We start from the raw sequence: 21,607 nt of genomic DNA, 5'->3' as shown, positions 1-21,607 counted from the left end.
ACATCTTTCTGTTATCTCACTACAAGGCAAAAAAAAACCAACCTGCTCTGAATTATTTCAGTGTAATAAGCAACAAGCATTAGTGGAAATATATTGTAAATTAATCCTGCAAGTCTGTTTCCATTCATTGTATATAATAAACCTTCATGAGAATGGAGCAAATCCATCCAAAGGCTTTAAGCTGCTTTGAGACCAGAACAATGTTGCATCATACAACCTGAAACAACACTGTACTTCTAATCATGGGGTACTGTCCCTGAGTGATTTTATAAAAACAAGCTTTAAGTTTCTCCTCTGCCTTCTGACAATGGGGCAAAGGACAATTTGGAGCTGGCTGTGATCCCTACAGTGTTAGATCCCACCAAAGCCCAGCAAATTACAAAGAGGTATGGCAAGACCTCACAGTCCTCCTCTCCCTGCAAGGAGGACACAGCAATAGCCTCCTGGGCATTCCTGGATAGGGAAACTGGAGAAGAGTGGGGCTTAAAAGATTAAAAGGCAAGAGCTGCTTTCAAAATCTATTGCATCTCCTGGGCCATGAATGTTCTTCCTCAGGAGCAGCCAGGCACCAGCCACCTCTTTCCCCATCTAGCTCCAGCACAAAAGGAATTCCTCCTTCCAGCAGCTGGACACCAGCTCTGTACCTGGATGTAAAGGTCCTCACATACCCTGAAAACCGGTGGGAGAGGAAGGCACAGTGTATGTAAGTGGATCAGCTGTTTGCTGGGCATTTAACACTCACAGCAGCTGCGATGACGAGGGAGAGACCCCCTGGGCTCACAGCAGGGCTTGAGGCCAGCTAGCCTTCCACCACATCTGCAGCCAGCTGGCAACTGGTCCAGCCTTGTGCAAGGAGAAACAAACAGCACTGAAGATGCCTCCTGCATGGGCCTCTGTGCAGAGCTGCACTGCTGCTGGTGGGCAAAGGGGCTGTGATGATTTCTGTATGTTTTGTCAAAAGAAATCTGCCAGGAAAGGTGCATGTGCATATATGTGGGTAAAAAAAGTAATTCCAGCAATGGAGGAAAATGCACTCTCTTACCTAGTGGCTCATTACATTTCTCATGTGAGGGTTAGCCCTGTGCTCCAACAAAAAACAACCAAAAAATACCCCAGCATGGAACTAATCTCTTTGAAGAAAACAGAAAAGCTGCTTGAGGAAAAAATCCACAACAAGGACACCCCTCATCCATTTATAACTTAGAACCATACTCAGCCTGAGAGCAATTTATGTGGATCCCAATGGACTAGTCATTATTTTCCTTCATAAAGACAGTCAGTGTATCAAGACTACTGCAGCATTTTCCTTATTTATAAATATTAAAAAATATTACAGAGGTTATTTTGTTTGTTAAGGTTCCCATCTACAGTAAGATCAGGGGAATGTGTCTAGGTTAAAATCATACAAAAGGTTTTCCTCTCATTTTTCTGGAGAACAAAACATGCCAAGAACTATTAGAGAAGATTCCCCCAAACTATGCTGACATGTTCAGGCATTGAGGTAGTTTCAGACTGTATTAAGTCTCTTCTTCCTAAAGAAACCTGACATCCTGGAACCCAGGAAAAAAAAAGGCCAGTGAAAGACCCATGTACATGGTGAATTATTTTTTACTCTGCAAGGATAGATTAATTTTCTTATAAATTCTTCTCCAAGGTATTTCTGTACTGTATTTTGGTTTTTTTACATTTTTTTGGCAGTTTCTGTGTTCTGTTTTTGCAGTATTTTTTAAGTGCTATGGACTAAATTCTAATGCAGCACAAGTTGCTTCAGAGTTTGCATTTTTTGAGCATAATCTCTCTCATGTATGACACAGTATGTTCAAGCCCTTCTAAATCTGGACCTCCTCTCAAAGGATGCCTCTGGAGTCACGAGATTCAGCAATAAAGATCTTGGATGCTTTGCAGCTTCTCACTGGGGTATGAAGTGATATTGCCACACTTGCAAAACACATTACTCCCATCTGCTTATGGTAGTTACTCAGAAACTTTGGTGCCCGACCTTGTGTGATGCCACCTTTTCTTTTTCAAAGAGACAGGAAGGCATGCAGAAAGTGAGGTTGCATTATTACACCTGATAGGAAGGACTTATTTTTCTAATAACTGTTAATCTCAATATGAAAAGGTTGTTCACTTACATTAAAATGCTGGGGGGTTTTATGTGCATAGGATGACAAAGAAAAGTTACTGTCATGGACTGGTAACTTAAATCTTCCATCCCAAGGTTCTCTCATATAAGTAACAGCAAAAATCCACTCTCTCACTGCAATTATGGACAGCGAGAGAGAGAATAAGATCCTTCAGTTTCTGACTTTTTAATGACACTACTGCAAACAGCTTTGTCTCGTAGTGCTGTATTTAAATGTCCCTTTCCTGAGATACAGACATTTAAGGCACTACAAAATATACTGGGCTGATTAGTGCAGTTGGACTTGGCAGTCGGCTTACAGCATGGACTTTTGGATTCAGTCTGGTAATCTCAGCAGGAAGGTGTCACATATCCCTTTCACTAACCCAGTTCTTCTATCTTGCCTTCTACAAAAAACAGCTCACTGGTGGTCTTTGGGAAAGAAAGGGATGATGCAGCACACGAGAGCATCCCACACCTCTAAACACACATGGACAGGCTTGGTGTCTACATTAGTTTGGGCTTTTTTTTATGTGTGTGGTTATTGTGGAGTTGGGCTTGTTTTGTTGTTTGGGGTTTTTTGCTGCTGTTGCTTATTTGTTTTACATTTTTAATGAGAAAAGAAACTTGAAGTGGAAAGATTACTGAAGATGCCAGGAAAAACATCTATATAAAGAATAGCACTTATGCCTAAGACTGATAGAATTACACTTTTAATCATTCAACACCTATCTCTTTTGGAGAAGCTTTGTTTCTTCTCCCCAAACTAATTCTAGGAAACTTCTGATCTATCTGAGAGATCAAAATTGCTTTGCCAGCATTGTCTACCCCAACCAAGTAAAAGAACAGGAGCCCACTTCAAACAGCCAGAATTTTTAAAAGGATAGAGAAGAGGAGGAGCTAGACTGGCTTATTCCACTCTCCAAAGGTAAATGTAATCAGATGAGGGTCATAACCTTACGAAGCTAAAGGAAGAGATTTGCAGGTACCTCATTAATTGTGTGTCACTTACCCATGAAGAAAAATGCCTGTTAATCCTATTGACTGGAAATTATTAACGGAAAGAAGAAAGCAGCTTCTGGAAATTTAATAAGTGCAACAATGAACTAAATGGGAAAGCACGCAATAGCTCTTCTGAAACCTATTACATGAATAGCTCAAGTAATTATAATACAGTCATTTCAGACCAACAAGAAACTTAAGGGACCACAGATTCTTCATGGCTCACACATCAGACAAGCAGGCATGAAATCAGTGTTCAGCAGGTGTCAAAAGGAATGAACTCTGAAAACATTTTCAGCTTCATAAAAACTGACACTGTTTGCTATCTAATGCAAACGCATGGTCGAAGATGTTTCCTGCTTAGTTAATGAGACTGCCCTCCTGTTTAAGTACTGGGGGCAGAAATGCCTGCCATGAAATTGAAAACACTTTTCATGAGAACTATTTTCCTTTAAACGCGAAAGACCAACCAGCCCAGATCTACAGCATCCCATCAAACACCTTCCACATGTATCTGAACGTATATTTGCACTCCACACGTGCCAGGCTGGTTATTTCCTGGCAGCAGTAGGTGGGCACTCAGCCAGCTGTGTGCAGCGAGCGTGTGTACATGGGCTGCCTTACCTGCTCCTTTCTCACGGGCGTGCTGTGCGCTGCCACAGCCGAGAACTGCTCGAGCGCGGTCTGGTGTTCTTCACTCGGCTGCTGCGGCTGCTGCGGCTGCTGCTCCTGCGGCTGGGTCTCCGCCGCCCCTTCCTGCGCAGGGCTCTCCTCCTGATCCTGCTCTTTATCCTTGGACTCGGAGTCTGATCCCGATTCTGTAGTCATGGTTGGTTATTCTGCAAGACAGGGTGAGCAGACCTACTGAGTACAATCTCATGGCTGGGAATTTGTAAGCTAGGCATACAAAAAAGATCAGATGGTTTTAGTCTTAATATCCTCAGCCTTTAAAACGTAAGTGCCTATCACACTGGCCCAACCAGGATCCCTAGGAAAGCTTCCCTGGCGCAAAAGACCAGGTCTAAATGCATCCATTCTCTAGGGAAAAAAATATTGCCAAAAAATCTTATTCTACATAGTAAAACACAAACGTTATAGGACTTATGTGCAAGTTAAATACAGAATACATAGTTCATAATTCATAGAGGGAGAGTAACCCAATGGGCCTTAAATCTAACAAAACCCAGTAGAGTTTGGGTTTCTAAACCATGTGGAAACTTGAAACATTAAATCTTTTGTCCTTTACGTTGAAATCAAGAGGACTTGAGCTCCTCAACATCTGCACTCCCTTTTGGAAATGCACTCAAGTACTTTTGATGCTTCCAAGCAATATATTAATAGTTGAACTAGATGATCTTAGAGGTCTTTTCCAACCTAAATGATTTAATGATTCTATACATACTAGAAACATCTGAAATGGGTCCACCAACAACAGTGCAAACATAACATTTGCCCTTAAACCCAGTTCTGTCCTTCCCACTTGAGTTCATCTACATTTCTGTCATTTCTTTCTAAGTGCTAGAGCACCTAAAAGAAAACATAAAGACTTCCATTAAGTCATTCTAAGTGTCAGATTTCAAATGAAGGGAATACAACTTTCACTGAATGTGAAAAGTCTGTTTCTACTTAACTTTGTCCAGTACTAAATCAAAATGGAAATATTAGCAATATTAATTTAAAATTTTAGCTACTGTAATTAAATAGTTTTGTTGCAAATATGTGGTTGGCACCCAATTCTCAAACTAAATACTCACGAACCCCAACTTCTAAAAAAATACTGTGATTTTTTTATCAAAACAAGGATTTGAAAAAGCAGACTCAGTTCAGCAAAGGGAGTGTGCTTTGATGTTTGTTATTCATATGTTCTCAGACCTCACAAACTTATTCTTGAACAGTTTGCTACTAAGCAACTTGAAGGCAAACCAGTCTGCTGTAGTCTATTTCTGTTAGTCATCAGGACATGATTTCTTTAACCTGGTAACCATGGCTACTGTGTAATTATAGGTGATTCCACAAAACATATCTCTGCTAATTCACCTGCTAGGAAGTCACTATGAACTCCTAGTATACACTACAATGCTTACTAGTGTAAGCAAGTTTATTATAGAAGATAAGAAAAGTACAAACCTTTCTCTTTTTCTTTACTTAAATGTTTGATAAGCTAAATTGGTTGACAGAAAATGTTTTAAATGAGGCCAATTACTATTTTCAAACTCACTTGTGTATTCTGCACTTTCAAGGCTAAGCTCTCCAGTGAATACACATCTCTGCAGAGCAAAGCAAGTCACAGCATTCAGCCTGTGCTCAGCTCCGGCACTGTGTGTGAGGAGGGGGGTGTCAGCCAAAACAGCAGGACAGAGAAGCAGAACTAAAAAGCATACATGGCAGATTTATGCTTCAGGCCACATTTTCAAGGTACTAACATGTGACACACGTGTTTAGAAACACGTTGTAAATTTCTACATTCAAACTGGCACAAGTGTATAAAAACCACTTTTTGAACTGTGTTATTTAACAAATTGTCCTTAGCATCTACAAAAAGCAATAATTAACTTGGGTCTTAAAATGTGATAGTGAGAAAGGTGTTCATTTAATCAAACTCCAGCTGTCCATATCTGAGATGGTCACTTTAAATGCAGAGCAGAAAAACAGACGTTTCAGAGAGGGATTCATCTGACCTATTTTAAATTCCTGCTTTAAGCTGTGTTAAATCACATACTAGAGTGACTTCAATTTGCTACGAAGGAAGCCTAAACAAGTTCCTCCAATGCAGATCACTCAAACCCATCCTCCATGTTCAATTCTCCTAAGCCATTCTTTTTTGTATGCTTTAAACATTAAATTGAACAACAATGTTAATCTCTCAGAGTTTTGCTTTACCCATCTGTCAAATCAACGTGGAATAAACTATTCTTCATCTGCCACTCATTATATTTTCCTTGCTTTAAAAGCATCCAGGTCTCCACAAATGTCTCAAGTGTCCCTGCCCACCCCCATCCTGTGTTTTGTACAAGTGCTTGAGGACATGAAATGCAAATTAATCAAATAATTATTGCAGTAAACTCCAACTATGTGTTCAGTTTTCTTTTCCAGAAACCATGAATTAGGAAGTTACCAAAACCTAACTTACAGCTACAAAAATCATTGTTCAAACAATACGGAAGAGCACCTATGACCAATACAAAAAGTAATGCATGAAGTAAGTTGTAATACATTTTCCCCCCTCGTGATATTACTTAATGCAGTGTAAATAAAAAGCAACCATCATACTTGCTGTATGATATGCACTTCTCTTTAGAAAGAGGTATTGGTATTACTCTCTATAGGGTCAGATTGCCAGCCAATACTAATCAAAAGTCTGTCTTCTTTCAGCTGCCATCACCATGCCTCTGAAAGCTCATTTTTGCACCTTCCTAATGAAGGTAGCTTCTTTCCTAATGAACATTTGTATCCTGTCTGTTTACAAGCACGGAAACAGACATTTAAAATAGCCCCATAAACCACAACTTCATGTAGGATGAGATGTAAACAAGTTTTACCATTCCTGCTAGTTATAATTTTGAATCTCAGGGAACAACAAATGAGGTTCTTATTTTCTTCTGGGACATTCCTGCATGAAGCACAGCCTTACAACACTGAGTTACTCTCCAGGAGTTACTGGTTTTCTCTCCAGTTCCATGAGTTCTTGCTGGCTTTAAGAGTGCTTTATTAGAAAACTTTGTGTGCTTTATCAAATCTTTCAGACTAAGAGATTTCCTGGATTCAATATTACTATCATTAGTCAGACAGCAGATGGATTTAATTAACCCAGGGTTGCCCATTTCCAAATGTCTTTATTTCCCCATGCATGCAGCATGTTTAATAACAAATACTGAGAACAAAATACTATTCTTCCCACACTGTTCTGTTACAGGTGTAAATAGAAGCAAAGCAAACACATTGCAAATCCCATTTCTTACAAACTCCTCAGATGAGAGTATTGTTAAGATTTATCTCCTTCCATCTAGCACAGGTTGAAAATACCTAAATTACAAGGCAGGAAACAACATTTCTCTCTCAGTGCAAACCAACAAGTCGTTTTGCCTTCCTCAGCAAACATCTGCTTATCCACATGAACTCTGACAGCATTTCATTTGTTATAAGTAGCACAACAATCCTCCTAGGAAGAGGTAATTTCACTTATTGAAAGAAATAACAGTAATCTTAAGAAATTTACCAACATAAATATTACTCTACCTTTGTTTGTTTGCAGCAAACCTGACAGAATAGCTGGTAGTGCTTAAACATTTATCCAGCGCCCAGCTGGCTGAGAATTTCTTATTATTTGATTATTTACTATAACTGGCTATGCACCAAAACCATGACTTCTAATGTGAATTTCAGCACAGGAAGAAAGAAAACACTCAAGTTCCTTAAACTTTTTCTGTTGCCAGCACAGCCTCTGTATCAAATTCCCCTTTCCAGCAAACAGAAAACAAGGCAACGAAGAGAAACTGGGAGCACTACCTTAACAAATGAGGTAATACTATGCAAGCCAGATGTGCTCTTGGATAGCTACACTTTGGCTTACAAGCCAGTATTCAAAGATTCCAAAAGATTAGCTGAGTCCAAACTTAACACAGATGCTGCTATTACTGGATAGTCCAAGGCATTTGGCTGAAGAATGAAAATCAGAATGAAAATTAAGTCTTTTGATTAAAGGGAGGGGCGGGGGGAGAGGGGAAGCCCAAACCCAGCTTATTTTAATCTACTACTAAAATTTTAAGCTAAAAATGTATGGAATGTCAGCAGTGTAAAATAAAAATATCAGTAAAATATTAAAATGTCAGTGTTTTAGTGCTGCTGAAAACAGGTAAGGGAGTATAGATATTAATATACTATCAAAGTATTAAAACACTACTTCAAAAAATCAACATGGCATTCTATAATAATTTTATATATAATGTAACCAAATCACAGAAAATAAATTTTTCTTACCATCACACTACACAAAGACATTACATAAGGATTATAAAACCTGCAAACCACTTATGCAAAATCCCTACATCCTAAAACCTGACACAACACCTAGACCTTCTTTCCTTCAGCTACCAACCTACTGCAGCTTGGGAGATTCCCATTTCAATTACCAATTACTCACTATAGACTTAGAGAACATAACTTACTTTTTTCCATAAGGGAACCAAAACCATGTTGTCTTCTGTGTCACCTGGTCCCCTGCAGCAAGTGACAGCCCCAATCTACTGTATAAATTCATACATTCAAAAACTTGACACTCTACCTCTCATCTTCAGAGCACAGACTTTCTGTGCTGCATCCACAGAGCAACAAAATTCACAGCTAATTGACAGCAGAGCCCACAGCTTAATTAACACTGCAGTCATTAATAAACCTTTATTTATATATAAATACATGCTAGTGAAAATATCTGCTATATTAAGCAAACAGAAGTCACATTAGACAAGAAATTGCAAATTAATTCCGAATAAACTGTGATGTAATGAGAAAACAAAATTGAACTAAGTATAATTAAATGAACTATACATAGCCACTATTTCCTGTAATGCACAGATTAATGATTTACATTTAAATGCTTCTTTGATCTGATTAATTCTCTTTGTAGAAAGTTTTCCTTTAATTACAGTAATTCTTGAAGATTGTTATAAATTTTTGCGAAGGTCCAAATTTGGAAATTATGTAACAAAATAATGATTCCATACTTCAAAAATAATTTTCTGCATAATGAGAGACATATTTATCCAATAATGATGAGATGCTGATGAAAAGAGCATATGGAGAACAATATTGCTGCAATGAGCAGTGACAGAAATGCCAATATATGTTTCAAGAAAAGAATACACACCAGAACGCCAACTTCTAAGCTTGAAATATAAACTGATTTCACCAAACTGCCTGAACCTCAGCTCACTTCATTCCAGTTGGGTTCCTTTTTAGAAAAACAATCATTTTCTGTTGATCCTCTTTAATGTGGATGAGTTTCATCCTCACAAGCAGGAGGCACCCAAGCCACAAATGCCTGGCAAAGGGTCCCCAAGTGTTAAAACCAGCTCTTTCTTGACCCATCACCAGTGCCAGCAGCAACAGGAAGCCTCACAGAGAAGGCACTTCTCTGGCCTTACAGTTACTTCAGTGGACATCAACAAGCCAAAGCGACTGCAGAGATGTGTCCTAAATGAACATGGGTGGGAACAACCCCAAAATGGGCCACCGGATGCCCCCTTCCAACTGGATGCTCCCTCCCAACTGCATGCTCCTGCCACCTTCCTCTTGCTGGCACCAGTGTGGCTTGGGGGCCTGGTGGCTCAGCTGGGAGGGCTAGATCTCCCCAGGATGGGGAGGGGGAAGCAACAGCCCTGCTTTGGGCACTGATGGGTACCCATCTGTCTGACACAGCTGCAGGGCTCCAGCCCAGCAAGTGCAACCCTTTATGCTTCAATGCACAAACACACCGGCTGTGCTGAGAGCTCACTACTGCATCTTAAATGTACACATATAGGCACAAACCCATTAGAGACAGCACATTAAAAAAATTTAAAGGACGCGAAAATAAAGTCAAAAAAGTAATAAGAAAAAGACAAAAGGAAAACCAATGGAGAAAGGCATCTGGATGGGCTGCCATTGTGCTAGCAGAGAGTGCTCTGTGCTAAATGACTTAACAGATGTGGTGGCAGAGGGTGTGGCTTGGGGGCCTGGTGGCTCAGCTGGGAGGGCTAGATCTCCCCAGGATGGGGAGGGGGAAGCAACAGCCCTGCTTTGGGCACTGATGGGTACCCATCTGTCTGACACAGCTGCAGGGCTCCAGCCCAGCAAGTGCAACCCTTTATGCTTCAATGCACAAACACACCGGCTGTGCTGAGAGCTCACTACTGCATCTTAAATGTACACATATAGGCACAAACCCATTAGACAGAGCACATTAAAAAAATTTAAAGGACGCGAAAATAAAGTCAAAAAAGTAATAAGAAAAAGACAAGAGGAAAACCAATGGAGAAAGGCATCTGGATGGGCTGCCATTGTGCTAGCAGAGAGTGCTCCGGGCTAAATGACTTTACAGATGTGGTAAAACACAGGCCCAAGCACAGATGCAGGAGGGAGACTGCAGGGAGGGCAGGGAGGTGTTAATCAGCAATAATAAAAAAAGCTGGTTGAAGGTGTTGCAAGATATAGCATGATTTAAAATATTTGTTTGGCCTTCTAGGAAGATGCATGATACAGATTTCTTTAAAGTTTCTTGATGAAGATGAAAGGAAAACCAGAGACAACATCTAAGGAAGGAATAACACTATCTGGAGGAGATGGAGAACGCACCTTAAAACCACCAGACACACCTTTCAAAGGGGACAAAAAGGGAACTGCAGACATGAGTTATCTGTCAGGACCCAAAACTCCCTGATCCCAGGCACACACACACCCCCTGGAAGCACCATAACAAAATGAAAATACAGCTAAGTGTTTCTGGAGAAACTTCACCTAGCAAGCCTGGGGACAGAACTGTCAAAAGAAGCTTTGAAATGACCTGGGAAGGGGAGGAATATATCAAAAAGGGATTGTACAGCAAAGCACAACCAGAGACACGTGACTCAGGGATGAACACAAAAGAGAAATGAAGACTAGGATGCCAAGTGACTTAGAATTAACCAAGAGATGTGACAAACAATCAGAAGTGAGTCTCTATAAATATATGAGAAGGAAAATCAGGCCTGTTGCAAAATATGAGAAAGGCTGCATTCTCCAGTGCCTCATTTCACAGCAGCTAGCTGGGACCAGATAATGGGGGCATATTTCACTTAACACACAGCACGTGCAAGCTCAGGTTGGATAGAGTAAGGGAAGAACAGAGCAAACACATCAGTCAGGCAAGTGGTTTCAAGTCAGCAGGAGCACAGAAAATGTCCCTACAGTGCTTGGGGAACCACCATTAATCATCTTTAAACCATTAACCACTGCTATGCAGATGCCAGAGAGGCCAGGTAAGGTCTAAAAGAAATGAAAAGACCAAACACAGCACCCAGTCTCACAAAGGAAAGTGGGAGCAGAAAAGCCAGAATACTTCTAATACCAAAGTTACTGGAGCACACCGCAGAAGGATTTCTGATCCTGTAAAAATAATGAGATTAGGAACAAAACACAACAAATGGCCAACATTAATGTATCAAAAAAGTCATGTCAAACTAGAGTAATGCCTCTCTCACTCTCTCTGACAGGACATCTGTCCCAGCTGATAAAAAGGAAGTAGAGTAGTACAGATGACAGAGCCTATCTTTAGAAAGGCTTTTAAAACAGCCCCACATGACTTTTTCATGAGTGAACTACAGAAATAGCTTATGTTATCACAAAAAGGAAGGGTGGGGGGCGGAAAGGTGTACAAGTGATTAGAAGAGCCCAAACCCTAGCCTACAAAGTTATCTGCACCATGATGACAACCTGCAAAACTTACTGATTTCAGGAATCACAGCTATTTGGGGATCAGTGGAAGATGGGAGAGTGCCTGATCCGTGCTCAGAATCACACTGATGAGGTTGGGAGACACCACTGGCATCCTCCCCTGACTTAAAGAAGAGCAGAGCAGTCTGAAAGAAAACCATATATATGCTGAATCTGACTGCATTCCTGTAAGGGTAATGGCAGCAGCAGTGGGGACCTCAGAACTGAAAAGTGGTGAGGAAGATGTGGGTTAGGCAGCAGGAATGAAGCAGCACGAGTGTCGGATGAATTTCTGGGGGACATAATGCTGGAGGTGTTCTGCCTTCTGCAGCACCAGGGAGAGGTATACAGCATATTGTATTTAAGATTGGGATTCATATTTTTTTGAAAAATACGCATTAAAGAGTGTCAAGAAGGGAGCAGGAAGAACAACAGTAGCTTTAGCAAATGTGACCAGTGGAAAAACATGTAAGGAGCTGGATTTATTTACTCTGGGAAAGAGAATAGAAAGAGGGGCTGATAAGAGCCTTGCAATACATTCAAGCTTCTTGCAGACAGAAAGTAATCAAGCATTTGCTAACAGTGGAGCAAGAGCTTGATTGGCATCAAGTGGGATTTAGAGTAGACAGCATATCAACTATAATGACAGTCAAGAAGAGGTTATCTATAGCTATGTGGAGTCATCATGGGACACTTACATACTGATAAAAAAGCAGAAAAATTCTCTGTTTGCAACTTTGTAAAGCATAAGATATTAAGATTTCTTCTATTTTGCTACCCCTTCCACTTTGGTTGACTACCCTAAATTCACAAAATGCTTCTGTTTCAGACAACCTAGATGCACAGGATGACATTTTTTTCTCCTGCTTAGATTTCTTTGAGTCAATGAAATTACCTGGGTCTGTTTTGCTCTCTGAATGGGGGGCTTCACACAGCAATGAAGCCCAGGATCACTGCCATTTTTGCTGCCCCACTTGCACACAAGGTTTATAAAGAATCTGACTGACCAGGTTCCCTGAAAACACCAGATCACCTTCTGGAGGTTATAACACCTAGAGCACCCCAAGGCTACCCTAATTTCTGAACAGGAGAAGAAAAATCAGGCCATCATAACAGGTTTTGGATCACTTTTTCCTGTCCTGCTGATCCAAGCAGTTTTCCCCAGGGGCAAACACGGATTTACCAGCAGAAGAAGGGAACTGCATTTTCACACTAATTTCTCTGTTCAGGTCTCCAGGCATTGGGGTGCAGTTGCTGCTGCACCCTTCCCTGCATTCAGAGTGAGGGCTGGCTTTGCCCCCCTCATCCCCCATTGCCAGGATTGATCCACCAGCTCCAAAAGCATCACTGATTACAGCCGCTGCCCACCACTCAAGCCAGTTCCTGCAGATGGCTCCTGTTTGGAAGATCTCAAGTACACAAGCTGGCAAGCACACACCTCCCTGAGAGTGCTGGGTATAACTACAGAAATGCACAATTTAACCCAAACCTGACAGCTGTTTTATTCATTAAAAAACCCAAAAGGTGAAAGCAGAACTTCTGAGAAACAATTAACTGCTGCTTATAACAGACTTCAGCAAACCGTCTGCTCACAAAAAAGTTTTAACCCACTCAAATACTGCATTGCAGGAAGGTAAAGGGAACCAGAAATAATACACAAATAACGTAGTAAGTCAATATAGTGAGAAACAACAGGGAATTACAGGAAGGAGGCAGATGTGAGGAGGAGGAGAAGGAAATGAAGAAACCCATAATGGAGAATACAGCAACATCCCACAGATGTTGATCATGAGAGAATTGCATAGAAACACACTCAACTTTACCCCTCATTTCCACATTTCACTGAAAAAATCTTAGCCAAAAAACCCCACAGCAAAACTGCTTGTAGTTTGATTACAACCAATTGATAAATACTTCGTTCAGAAACTAAAAAGGCAAGAAACAGCCCTCGATGGCACAGGCTGATTTTCTGCAAACAAGTGACTTTGATTACTTGGGTTACATTTACATGAGGTTTTGACCTTTCTAAATTGCTCTGGAGCCAAATGTTCACATGGGGCTCCCTGTGCACCATTCACTATTTAAAAGTTGTATTTAATGTCACAGAAGCTGAGTGTGCTTCAGGCATCACATCATTAAAGTTCATATTTTCTTATATTAAGCAGAAAATAGAACCAATTCAAACTTAAAAAAAAAAGAAGACTTGCGTGGGGTTGCTGACACATGGCAGGTGTGCTACATTATCACACTACCCTCAGGCCAAAATACTGTAACACCTGTGAACAATATTTTTTGTTTCATGCTGTACCTAAATAGACTGTGCTCCAGTGCTCCGAAGCCGGTGACCTGCCTAACCTCACAGAAACAAGAGAATCAGACAGACAAGGTACAAATCAGAGCATCAACCCCATCTCCTCCTGACTGCTTCTGACCAGACATTTATCATTCCAGCTCAGGGGATGGAACAGCCTATGAAGTAAAAGAAGATTTGAACTATAATTTAAAAATATCACCTCAACTTCTCTGATTTATGTTATTAATTAGAATCCAGCTGTACCTAAATAGACTGTGCTCCAGTGCTCCGAAGCCGGTGACCTGCCTAACCTCACAGAAACAAGAGAATCAGACAGACAAGGTACAAATCAGAGCATCAACCCCATCTCCTCCTGACTGCTTCTGACCAGACATTTATCATTCCAGCTCAGGGGATGGAACAGCCTATGAAGTAAAAGAAGATTTGAACTATAATTTAAAAATATCACCTCAACTTCTCTGATTTATGTTATTAATTAGAATCCGGCAATGAAACCACTTTTTTTTTTTTTGCTTTATTTTACTGAATAGTCTTTGAAAAAGTCACAAAGGACTGCTCACTGATAAATTAAACCCTCCTTAGCTTATTACTTCCAAAGGCGATGTAGCAGTATAATTTTTTTGTTTGGGTTTGGATTTTTTTTTTCAGTGACTGGATACTTTTCCCCCATTTTTCTGGTTTGGAGGGAATTCACTGTTACATTTTTGTGGCCTTTTCTCCAATCCAGCATGGTTCAGAAATGGAAGAAAGGAAGACAGACATTTTGCAGCCAGTAGCCTGATGACTCTTTCAGCTGGCCACAGTGTCCCAGTGTCCACCACCGCTCCTTCCCAGCAAGACACAAATCAGCACTGCGGCTGCAAGCTCTGCTCCCAGCCCTGCCACAGGCACTGCTGCCCTGCAGCATGCTGAGCTTCAGCAGGTTTTCCATAAACCTCCCCAGAACCGAGCATTTTAAAAGCAGTTTTTTTAAGGGGGTCACGAATCACTTCTTCTCAGAGGCAGATGTCTGACCCGGGTCATGCAAGGCAGGATGCTTGATTAATGGTTTCCCCCACAACACCCCAGAGCAGTGCTTGCTTGCCATCTCTAGGAGCTCCAGGTGGGTGCTGGATTAAAAAAGGAAGGAAGGAAGGAAGGAAGGAAGGAAGGAAGGAAGGAAGGAAGGAAGGAAGGAAGGAAGTCACAGGCAGTGAAAAAATGCAGAGGAACCACCCTGAATTCATGCTGGGACCTAGTTAAATAAAGACAGCTCTGTGTAATGAGAGCCATCATGCTGAGGCCTGGGGACAAAAGTGCTCCTACTTCATCTTCCTATTTCCTTTTGTTCCTTCCTATGCTAACACTAATTTTACACCCCATGTTTCAACTTTTGAAGGCAATAGATGGTCTGATACAGCAAGACTACTTCATGGTGAGGCATCACAGTGTTTTTAGTTGTAATAGCTCCTGTTTTTCTGAAATGGATTATTAATTTCATATTTAGATTTTAATCTCCTGGGCACTCATGTCGGTTTTGAGTATAAAACACATCCTGCAATATCAAGTAAAAGACTTTCCACTATGGAGCACTGCATCAGGAAACCACTGGCTCCCCAAACAAATTAAAATCTTGTGCGCCTAAACAACCAAACCCATGGCATCAGACAGCTAGGCTTTCATATATAAACTCTTCTGGGATCTCCACACTCCCCAGAGCTTTAATTACCTGCTAGAGATTACAAAAATACTGCTCAATTGGCACCAGCAGCTAGCCCATGACACGTATGCTCCAGGTTACACTGTCACTGCAAAAACAATCTCCCAGCATCCTCTGAAAATTCAGTTCAACGTTTTTCCACCCCCCCCCCCCCCCCTATTTGAAATTAGTTCAACGTTTTTCCCCCCCCCCCCCCCCCAAATCTCAAATGCACATAGCAGCAGCCAGCCGTAGCCTCACAGACACCAGCTGTAAAATCATGTGTTGGATGCAAACCAGGATCTGAGGATGGTGTGGGAGCAGGGACTTCTAGGAACAAACCGGTCAGTGGAAACACACGAACAAGTATATTTATGGTGGGTCCAGGCGTCTGTAGAGTGATCTTACTTAAAATCAGCCAGAAAGCAGGATTCCCTTCCAGAGCCAGTCACACTTGGATTCAGATGTTTTAGAACCTTTTTAGTTACATGATTCCAAAGCACGAGAAGCTCCTTTCTCACCTCCCAATGCACACCAGTTCAGTCCTGAGGGTCCTTTGCATGATCAGCTCTGTAGGGAATTAAGAGCAAGCTTTCTGTGTCTTCACATAACATCCCAGTAAAGCCAAAATCTTTCACCATCTGTGCAGCTACACCATACTACAAGGATTTGCAGACCAGCAGCCAATACAGCCCGACAAAGAAAATAGCTTTCTTTAAAGAGGCTCTAACCCTTTTTACCTATTAAACCCTGAAATGCTCCACATACAGCTCCATAGTAATTACATTATATAGTCCTGACCCAGTGTTAGACTGGATTATGCTGTCTCTGAAGATGGATGTCACCAGATCTGGCAATTCCTCTGCAATGTGTATGACCTCCTTGGAGTTCAAACACATAGAAATGACAGCAGCTCAGAGAGCACAGAAGGGGTTGAGGCAATTGGGACAGACAGGTGGCCTAAAGAGTCCCCACAAGACAGCGGTCAGAAAACAAAAAAAAGAAGGAGGAGGGGAAAACAAGAAAGCAGAAAGTTGGAGTAATGCAGCTTAATCATTAAAAAAAAAAAAAAAAAAAAAAAAAAAAAAAAAAAAAAAAGTAACAGGGAATGGACAAACTTGCAGCAGAAAGAAGCAGGAAAGCTCTTTGCAGCTTTTAAATCACTAGGGTTTAAAAAATATAAGTCACATAAATCTGGGTTACTCAACAGAATGTGAGCATTTAAAATTATAATAAAAAATATATATTCTGTATCAAGTTCTTAATTTGAGAGAAGTGAAGGTAACTAAGCTAGATGCTGCAATTCCCAAACTTTGTAACAAATTACTCTAAAACCTAAATTATTTCCTTCCCCACATACTTTTCTTTAAACATACCTTTTCTAAATGTTTGATGGTGCGTTTTTAAGACTACAAATTCTGTCCACTACAGAAAGCCACTAATTCTGTCACTACAATCTACCTTAATTTAAGGGAGACTGCTACAATTCAGAAACAAAGTGAGAGACTTTGATACTGGATCCTATTTAATGTGCTGAGTTTCAAACTTGTTGCATGTGCTAATGAGGTAAGTGCCCAAATCAGTGAAACAAGTCCATGAACAGAGGCTTTTGCCATCTTTCCTCCTGATGTTATGCAGAAGCCTATGCAGGAGTCTCTGGCCAAGTGACAAAGGACTGCTGTGCATTGTAACTAATGATTATTTTATACCAATCCATTTCCATCAGCATCCTCCAGGTCACAGCATGTAAAATTCATTTACATTCTGCACTCTATGCTAGTTTGGGTGGAAAAAAAAAAGTAATTGGGTAACTGTCTAACTCCTTACTGGAAAATTTGCTCAGAAAGGCATTTATAATTTCGAAGTTTAATTGTGCACTAAGGTATCAAACAACTTTGATACCTTAGTGCACAATTCAACCTTCTAATAAACATGTAGGAAATACAGTCACTCCCTAGAGCATCATAAATGGTGACTCAACAACCACAAGCTTCTCCTAGAGCTATGTCTGATGCTAGATTAACAACAGCTACATTTCATCTCTCCTTTCCCTCTTCTGCTCCCTCTGTAGTCTGTTTTCTGTGGGGACACAAAAGTCCATGCCAATATTCACAGGGCCATTACATCAGAACTAAAATATTGAATGAGGTAATCCACCCCCTCCCTGGATGTCATGAGTGCTCCAGGGAAGTGGTACCCTGCAGCTGGGCTCCAACCCGTTCTGTTCTCTGTCACCTTCACTACATACATGTGTTTTACTTCAGCTGGGGCTACAGACACTTTATCCTCAAGGAATCATTACTTTAAAGGCTTGCAAAGAAGCGAGAAACCAACTAACTCTTCCCCCAGCTCCAGAATGGCATTAATGATCCCTACAGCAGCAGTCACCACATTTTCTTTGAGAGATATAGACATGCAAGCATGCCAAAAGTACCACCACAAAACAAGCACATCAGATACATATTGGATCTTCACTAGGGAGCTCATCTTGCACACTGACTTTGATGCTCCATGGTCCCCTTCCCAGCCTGCCTTGCCTAAACTCTACCTGGTATATATTTATGTCACCTATTACTAAAATCCCACAATGCTGCAGTTTACATGTGCCCCATAGGACCTTTATTGCAATAGTTCCCAAGCCTTGCTGTTTGGGAAAATTTTCCCAAATGTCCAACCTAGTTCTTCCGACTTGAAATGTACTGAGTTCTCCTCACCCTGACAATAGTGGATGCATAGCACGGCTCTGCAGCTTGCAGACAGCTGCTGTTTGCCCCTCAGACCACTCTCTCCTCTGGGTCTTCTGGCAGTCCTATTTTTAGTCCTCTCTCAGGCTCTTTCTTCTCTGTTCTCTTTGCCATCAGCTCACCTCTTTCCAGAGCAACAGTATCCAAACCCTACTTTCAGCTGAAGATCAACTGTCCTTACTGATGCTGAACAGCTTCCAAGGACAGCTTTATGTCTGCAAACAATACTTCTCTTCGTACCTCAAGCAAGCAAAGAGTTCAGTATTTTCATCATATTATGACAATTATCAACTTAGTTATAACCTTTGATCCGTTCATAATCCCACACTGTTTTCTCCACACTGCTGCCTAAGGATCTCCACAGTGGATAAAAACTAACTTAGCTACATTTTATCCAACAAAAAGCGAGGGAAAAGCCCGACTTACAAGCAAGATATTATTTGATTTCTTTAAAATTTTATACTTATGAAGTCCCTTCTCTTTTTCTGGGTATCATTCAAAAAATTAAAGCATTTATTGCCATACAAGATCTAGTTTCAGTGACAAGAGTGCACGTGATTTATGTTAGAACAACTGCAGCTCCCTGTATCCAAAGTACATTCATGCCATGATACTCTCTTATTTATTAAAATATTAGGGAGTATGAATTGGAAACATTTCCAATTTCACCTCTAGTTTCAATTCACCACTGACATATGCACTCCAGTTCCTTGACAGGTCTTGGGGGCATTAGAAACTTGGCCAGGCTGACCCCCAGCATGTCTGCTGTAATGGTTTCACAGGAGCTGAGAACACCTTCCAAACAAGGCAGGAACTCAAAAGTTCTTGTCAACTTTCAAGAGCCACAGGGCCATTAAGGCGACCTGAGTGGCATTGCTAACAGTGTCTCAACTTATTAATAAATTGAGAGCAAGCTCACATCTGCTAGGAAAGGAAAGTCTAGTCTACCTCATTTTATGGTCTCTAGCTGAGTCAAGCACATTAAAATATGTATTACCTCTGTCTACCTGTCACTTCGTGTAACATGCTTAGGTGAACCCATGGCTGCAAGCCAGAGCCCGAACTGTTCCAACTCAAGCAGTGCTTTTGGGGAAAAGTTATTTGCAACAGAAGTGTCAGGTTCCTCTCAGTATGCTGGCAAATGTTTGCCTCAACCCTTACTGAACCTAAAGTTAAATGGTAAGGAAAGACTGCAATTTTGGGTTAATTCTGGGCATCGTAATACGCTCATGAAATGAACGACATGCTCTGCCTTAGCAATGAAAAAATGGAAAAATAAAGAGAGAGATCGAGACTGATTCCTTTAATATGTATTTTAAGAACAATTTCAATACTGGTTTCTCAGGAGGGAACAAAACCCCAGCCCATGTTACACTACCAAGGAGACCTTCTCTTCCTACCTTTGGTACTGAGAGTGAACGTGCCTTGGGGAAGCCAGGAAAGGGCTGACAGGCCAATATAGGATACTGCTTCATTCCAACCAAGTGGTAGACAATGGCTGGCATTCAGACAACTGAAAACTTGCAGAGAAGCTAGTTCAAGCTGGCTTAAGTGGATGCAAGTGTGGGCTTGGATATTTAGGAGTTCTTAAGAAGAAAAGCATCTTGCAATATTTCAGGGTGGGGTTCTGAGACTTTCTTTTTTGTCTAGTCCATTAGTAGTAAATAAGACCAGGAACATGGCAGGGTCATGTGTGCCCAGAACTGCATCTAAGCCTCAGAATTACAGCTGCAATTAAAGAGTTCTCCAAGGGGGGCTTGGAGGGGTGGGGGGAGGAGGAGAGAAGAATCAACTGCAGGAAAAAAAAAAACAAAACAACCCACCAAAACTAAAACTACCCAGAAAACCACAGCAGCCTGCAGACTGAGCAATTTAGAGATTTCTTCTCTTGCTCACATGCAAGCACACAATCAAGGGCACAACTTCCAAAACACACACATTTGAGGTTCTTCCCTGTTTCACCCCATTTATAATCTTTTACAGTCTTGTAAAAGTGTACTGCCTTCAAAAAGGCAAGGATTCTTTTTATTTCTTATTATTTCATCTGCAGCTCAGCACTTGACCTGCACTGACATAACCTTAAGTGACACAGGTTCAACTATTCAGCTTCACCATCCCTAAAGTGAGATGCATTTTATTAGGGTTTTTTCCTTTTTCCTTTTCCTCTGCTCACACTTCAGATGACAGGAAATGCCTGCTGTGAATTCTTGTCCATCATTTTAAATAGCACATGACGTGCTTTCTGTCCAACATCAGACAGCTTCCCATGAACTGTAAGCTCTCCAAGAACAAGAGGTGTAAATACCTTTGTCTCTCCTCAGTGAGTGGGAAGCAGCTGGGCCAGAGAGGGAGCCCACAACCTCTATGTGCCACTGCACCCACCCAGCACACACTAAAGCCAGCAAGGACAGAAGATACCATCAGCCCCTTCACTCAACCACCCAGCTCCAGCTGTAACCAAAACTGGCAAGCACCCAAAAGCTCCCAATTTTTTTATGAAGATTATTTTGTAATTTTTCAAGCACTCAACTGTACCACCCTATACATCACAGCCATACATTCATTATGGTTGGTCACATGCAAGTAAGTGCAGACAGGCTGAATTACTTTTGCAACAACCTCAGTGTTGTAACACCCAGAAGTCTCAGAGGAGACAGTTTTGCCACTTATTAAACTAAATACATATTTGTGCACGGCAAGTTTTAATTGTAAAGGAAGATCACATGCAGCTATAAATCTATGAAATGTATCATAAATAACACACATGTTCAACTTAGTTCAATATTAATAGAGAAGATGATTCTTTGAGTTTATTCCTCTAATGCTGTGGCCATAGTAGTCTGTAAGGTACAGCAGGTCTACTACTAAGACTGAATATAAGGCAATTTTAAAACTCACACACAAGAAGGATAAATCCAAACTTCTCTAAGACTAGAAACACCAACAAGCCATGGTTGCACATCTGTTTCAAACACTCTTCATAACAAAAAGGCTGGATTTTTGATTTGTGAGGTTGTTGGGTTGCCTTTGCGAGTGTGTTTCTTGGGTTTGGGGTGGGGAGGTGTTTGATTTTTTCTTTTTTCTTTTTTTTTTTTTTTTTGGGAGTTTTTGTTTTTCTCAAAAGATGGCTTATGTTATCATTCTCTGTCCTCAGAGGATGACATCTGCTTACTGCAGAAAGCAGGTTTTTTGTTAGAAAGCAGACTTGTTAAGTCATGTATGCACTTAGCAAGCTTAAGTCTGGCACACATCCCTTCCAACTCCTCTTCATTCAAAAAAAAATTTATACAGTGAAGAAC

At 41.0% G+C, this 21,607-nt stretch overlaps 1 protein-coding gene across 10 annotated transcripts in view; it reads right to left on the bottom strand.

The window, feature by feature from the left end:
* The window catches only part of EPB41L3 (erythrocyte membrane protein band 4.1 like 3), a 95,285-nt gene that overhangs the window by 59,572 nt on the left and 14,106 nt on the right, over positions 1 to 21,607 (bottom strand). For all 10 annotated transcript variants that reach the window (XM_041477692.1, XM_041477687.1, XM_041477683.1 and 7 more), the window contains exon 2: positions 3,752 to 3,966. In XM_041477692.1, the coding sequence (XP_041333626.1) occupies positions 3,752 to 3,955 (204 nt within the window). In that variant the 5' untranslated portion in view covers positions 3,956 to 3,966. The remainder of the gene's footprint in view (positions 1 to 3,751; positions 3,967 to 21,607) is intronic.

This window comes from Pyrgilauda ruficollis, unplaced genomic scaffold (genome assembly GCF_017590135.1).
Source record: "Pyrgilauda ruficollis isolate IOZ18807 unplaced genomic scaffold, ASM1759013v1 scaffold41, whole genome shotgun sequence".
In the NCBI taxonomy this organism is placed as follows: Eukaryota; Metazoa; Chordata; class Aves; order Passeriformes; family Passeridae; genus Pyrgilauda; species Pyrgilauda ruficollis.
Note: the sequence above shows the minus strand (reverse complement) of the source record. Positions and strands in the feature narration are given on the sequence as shown.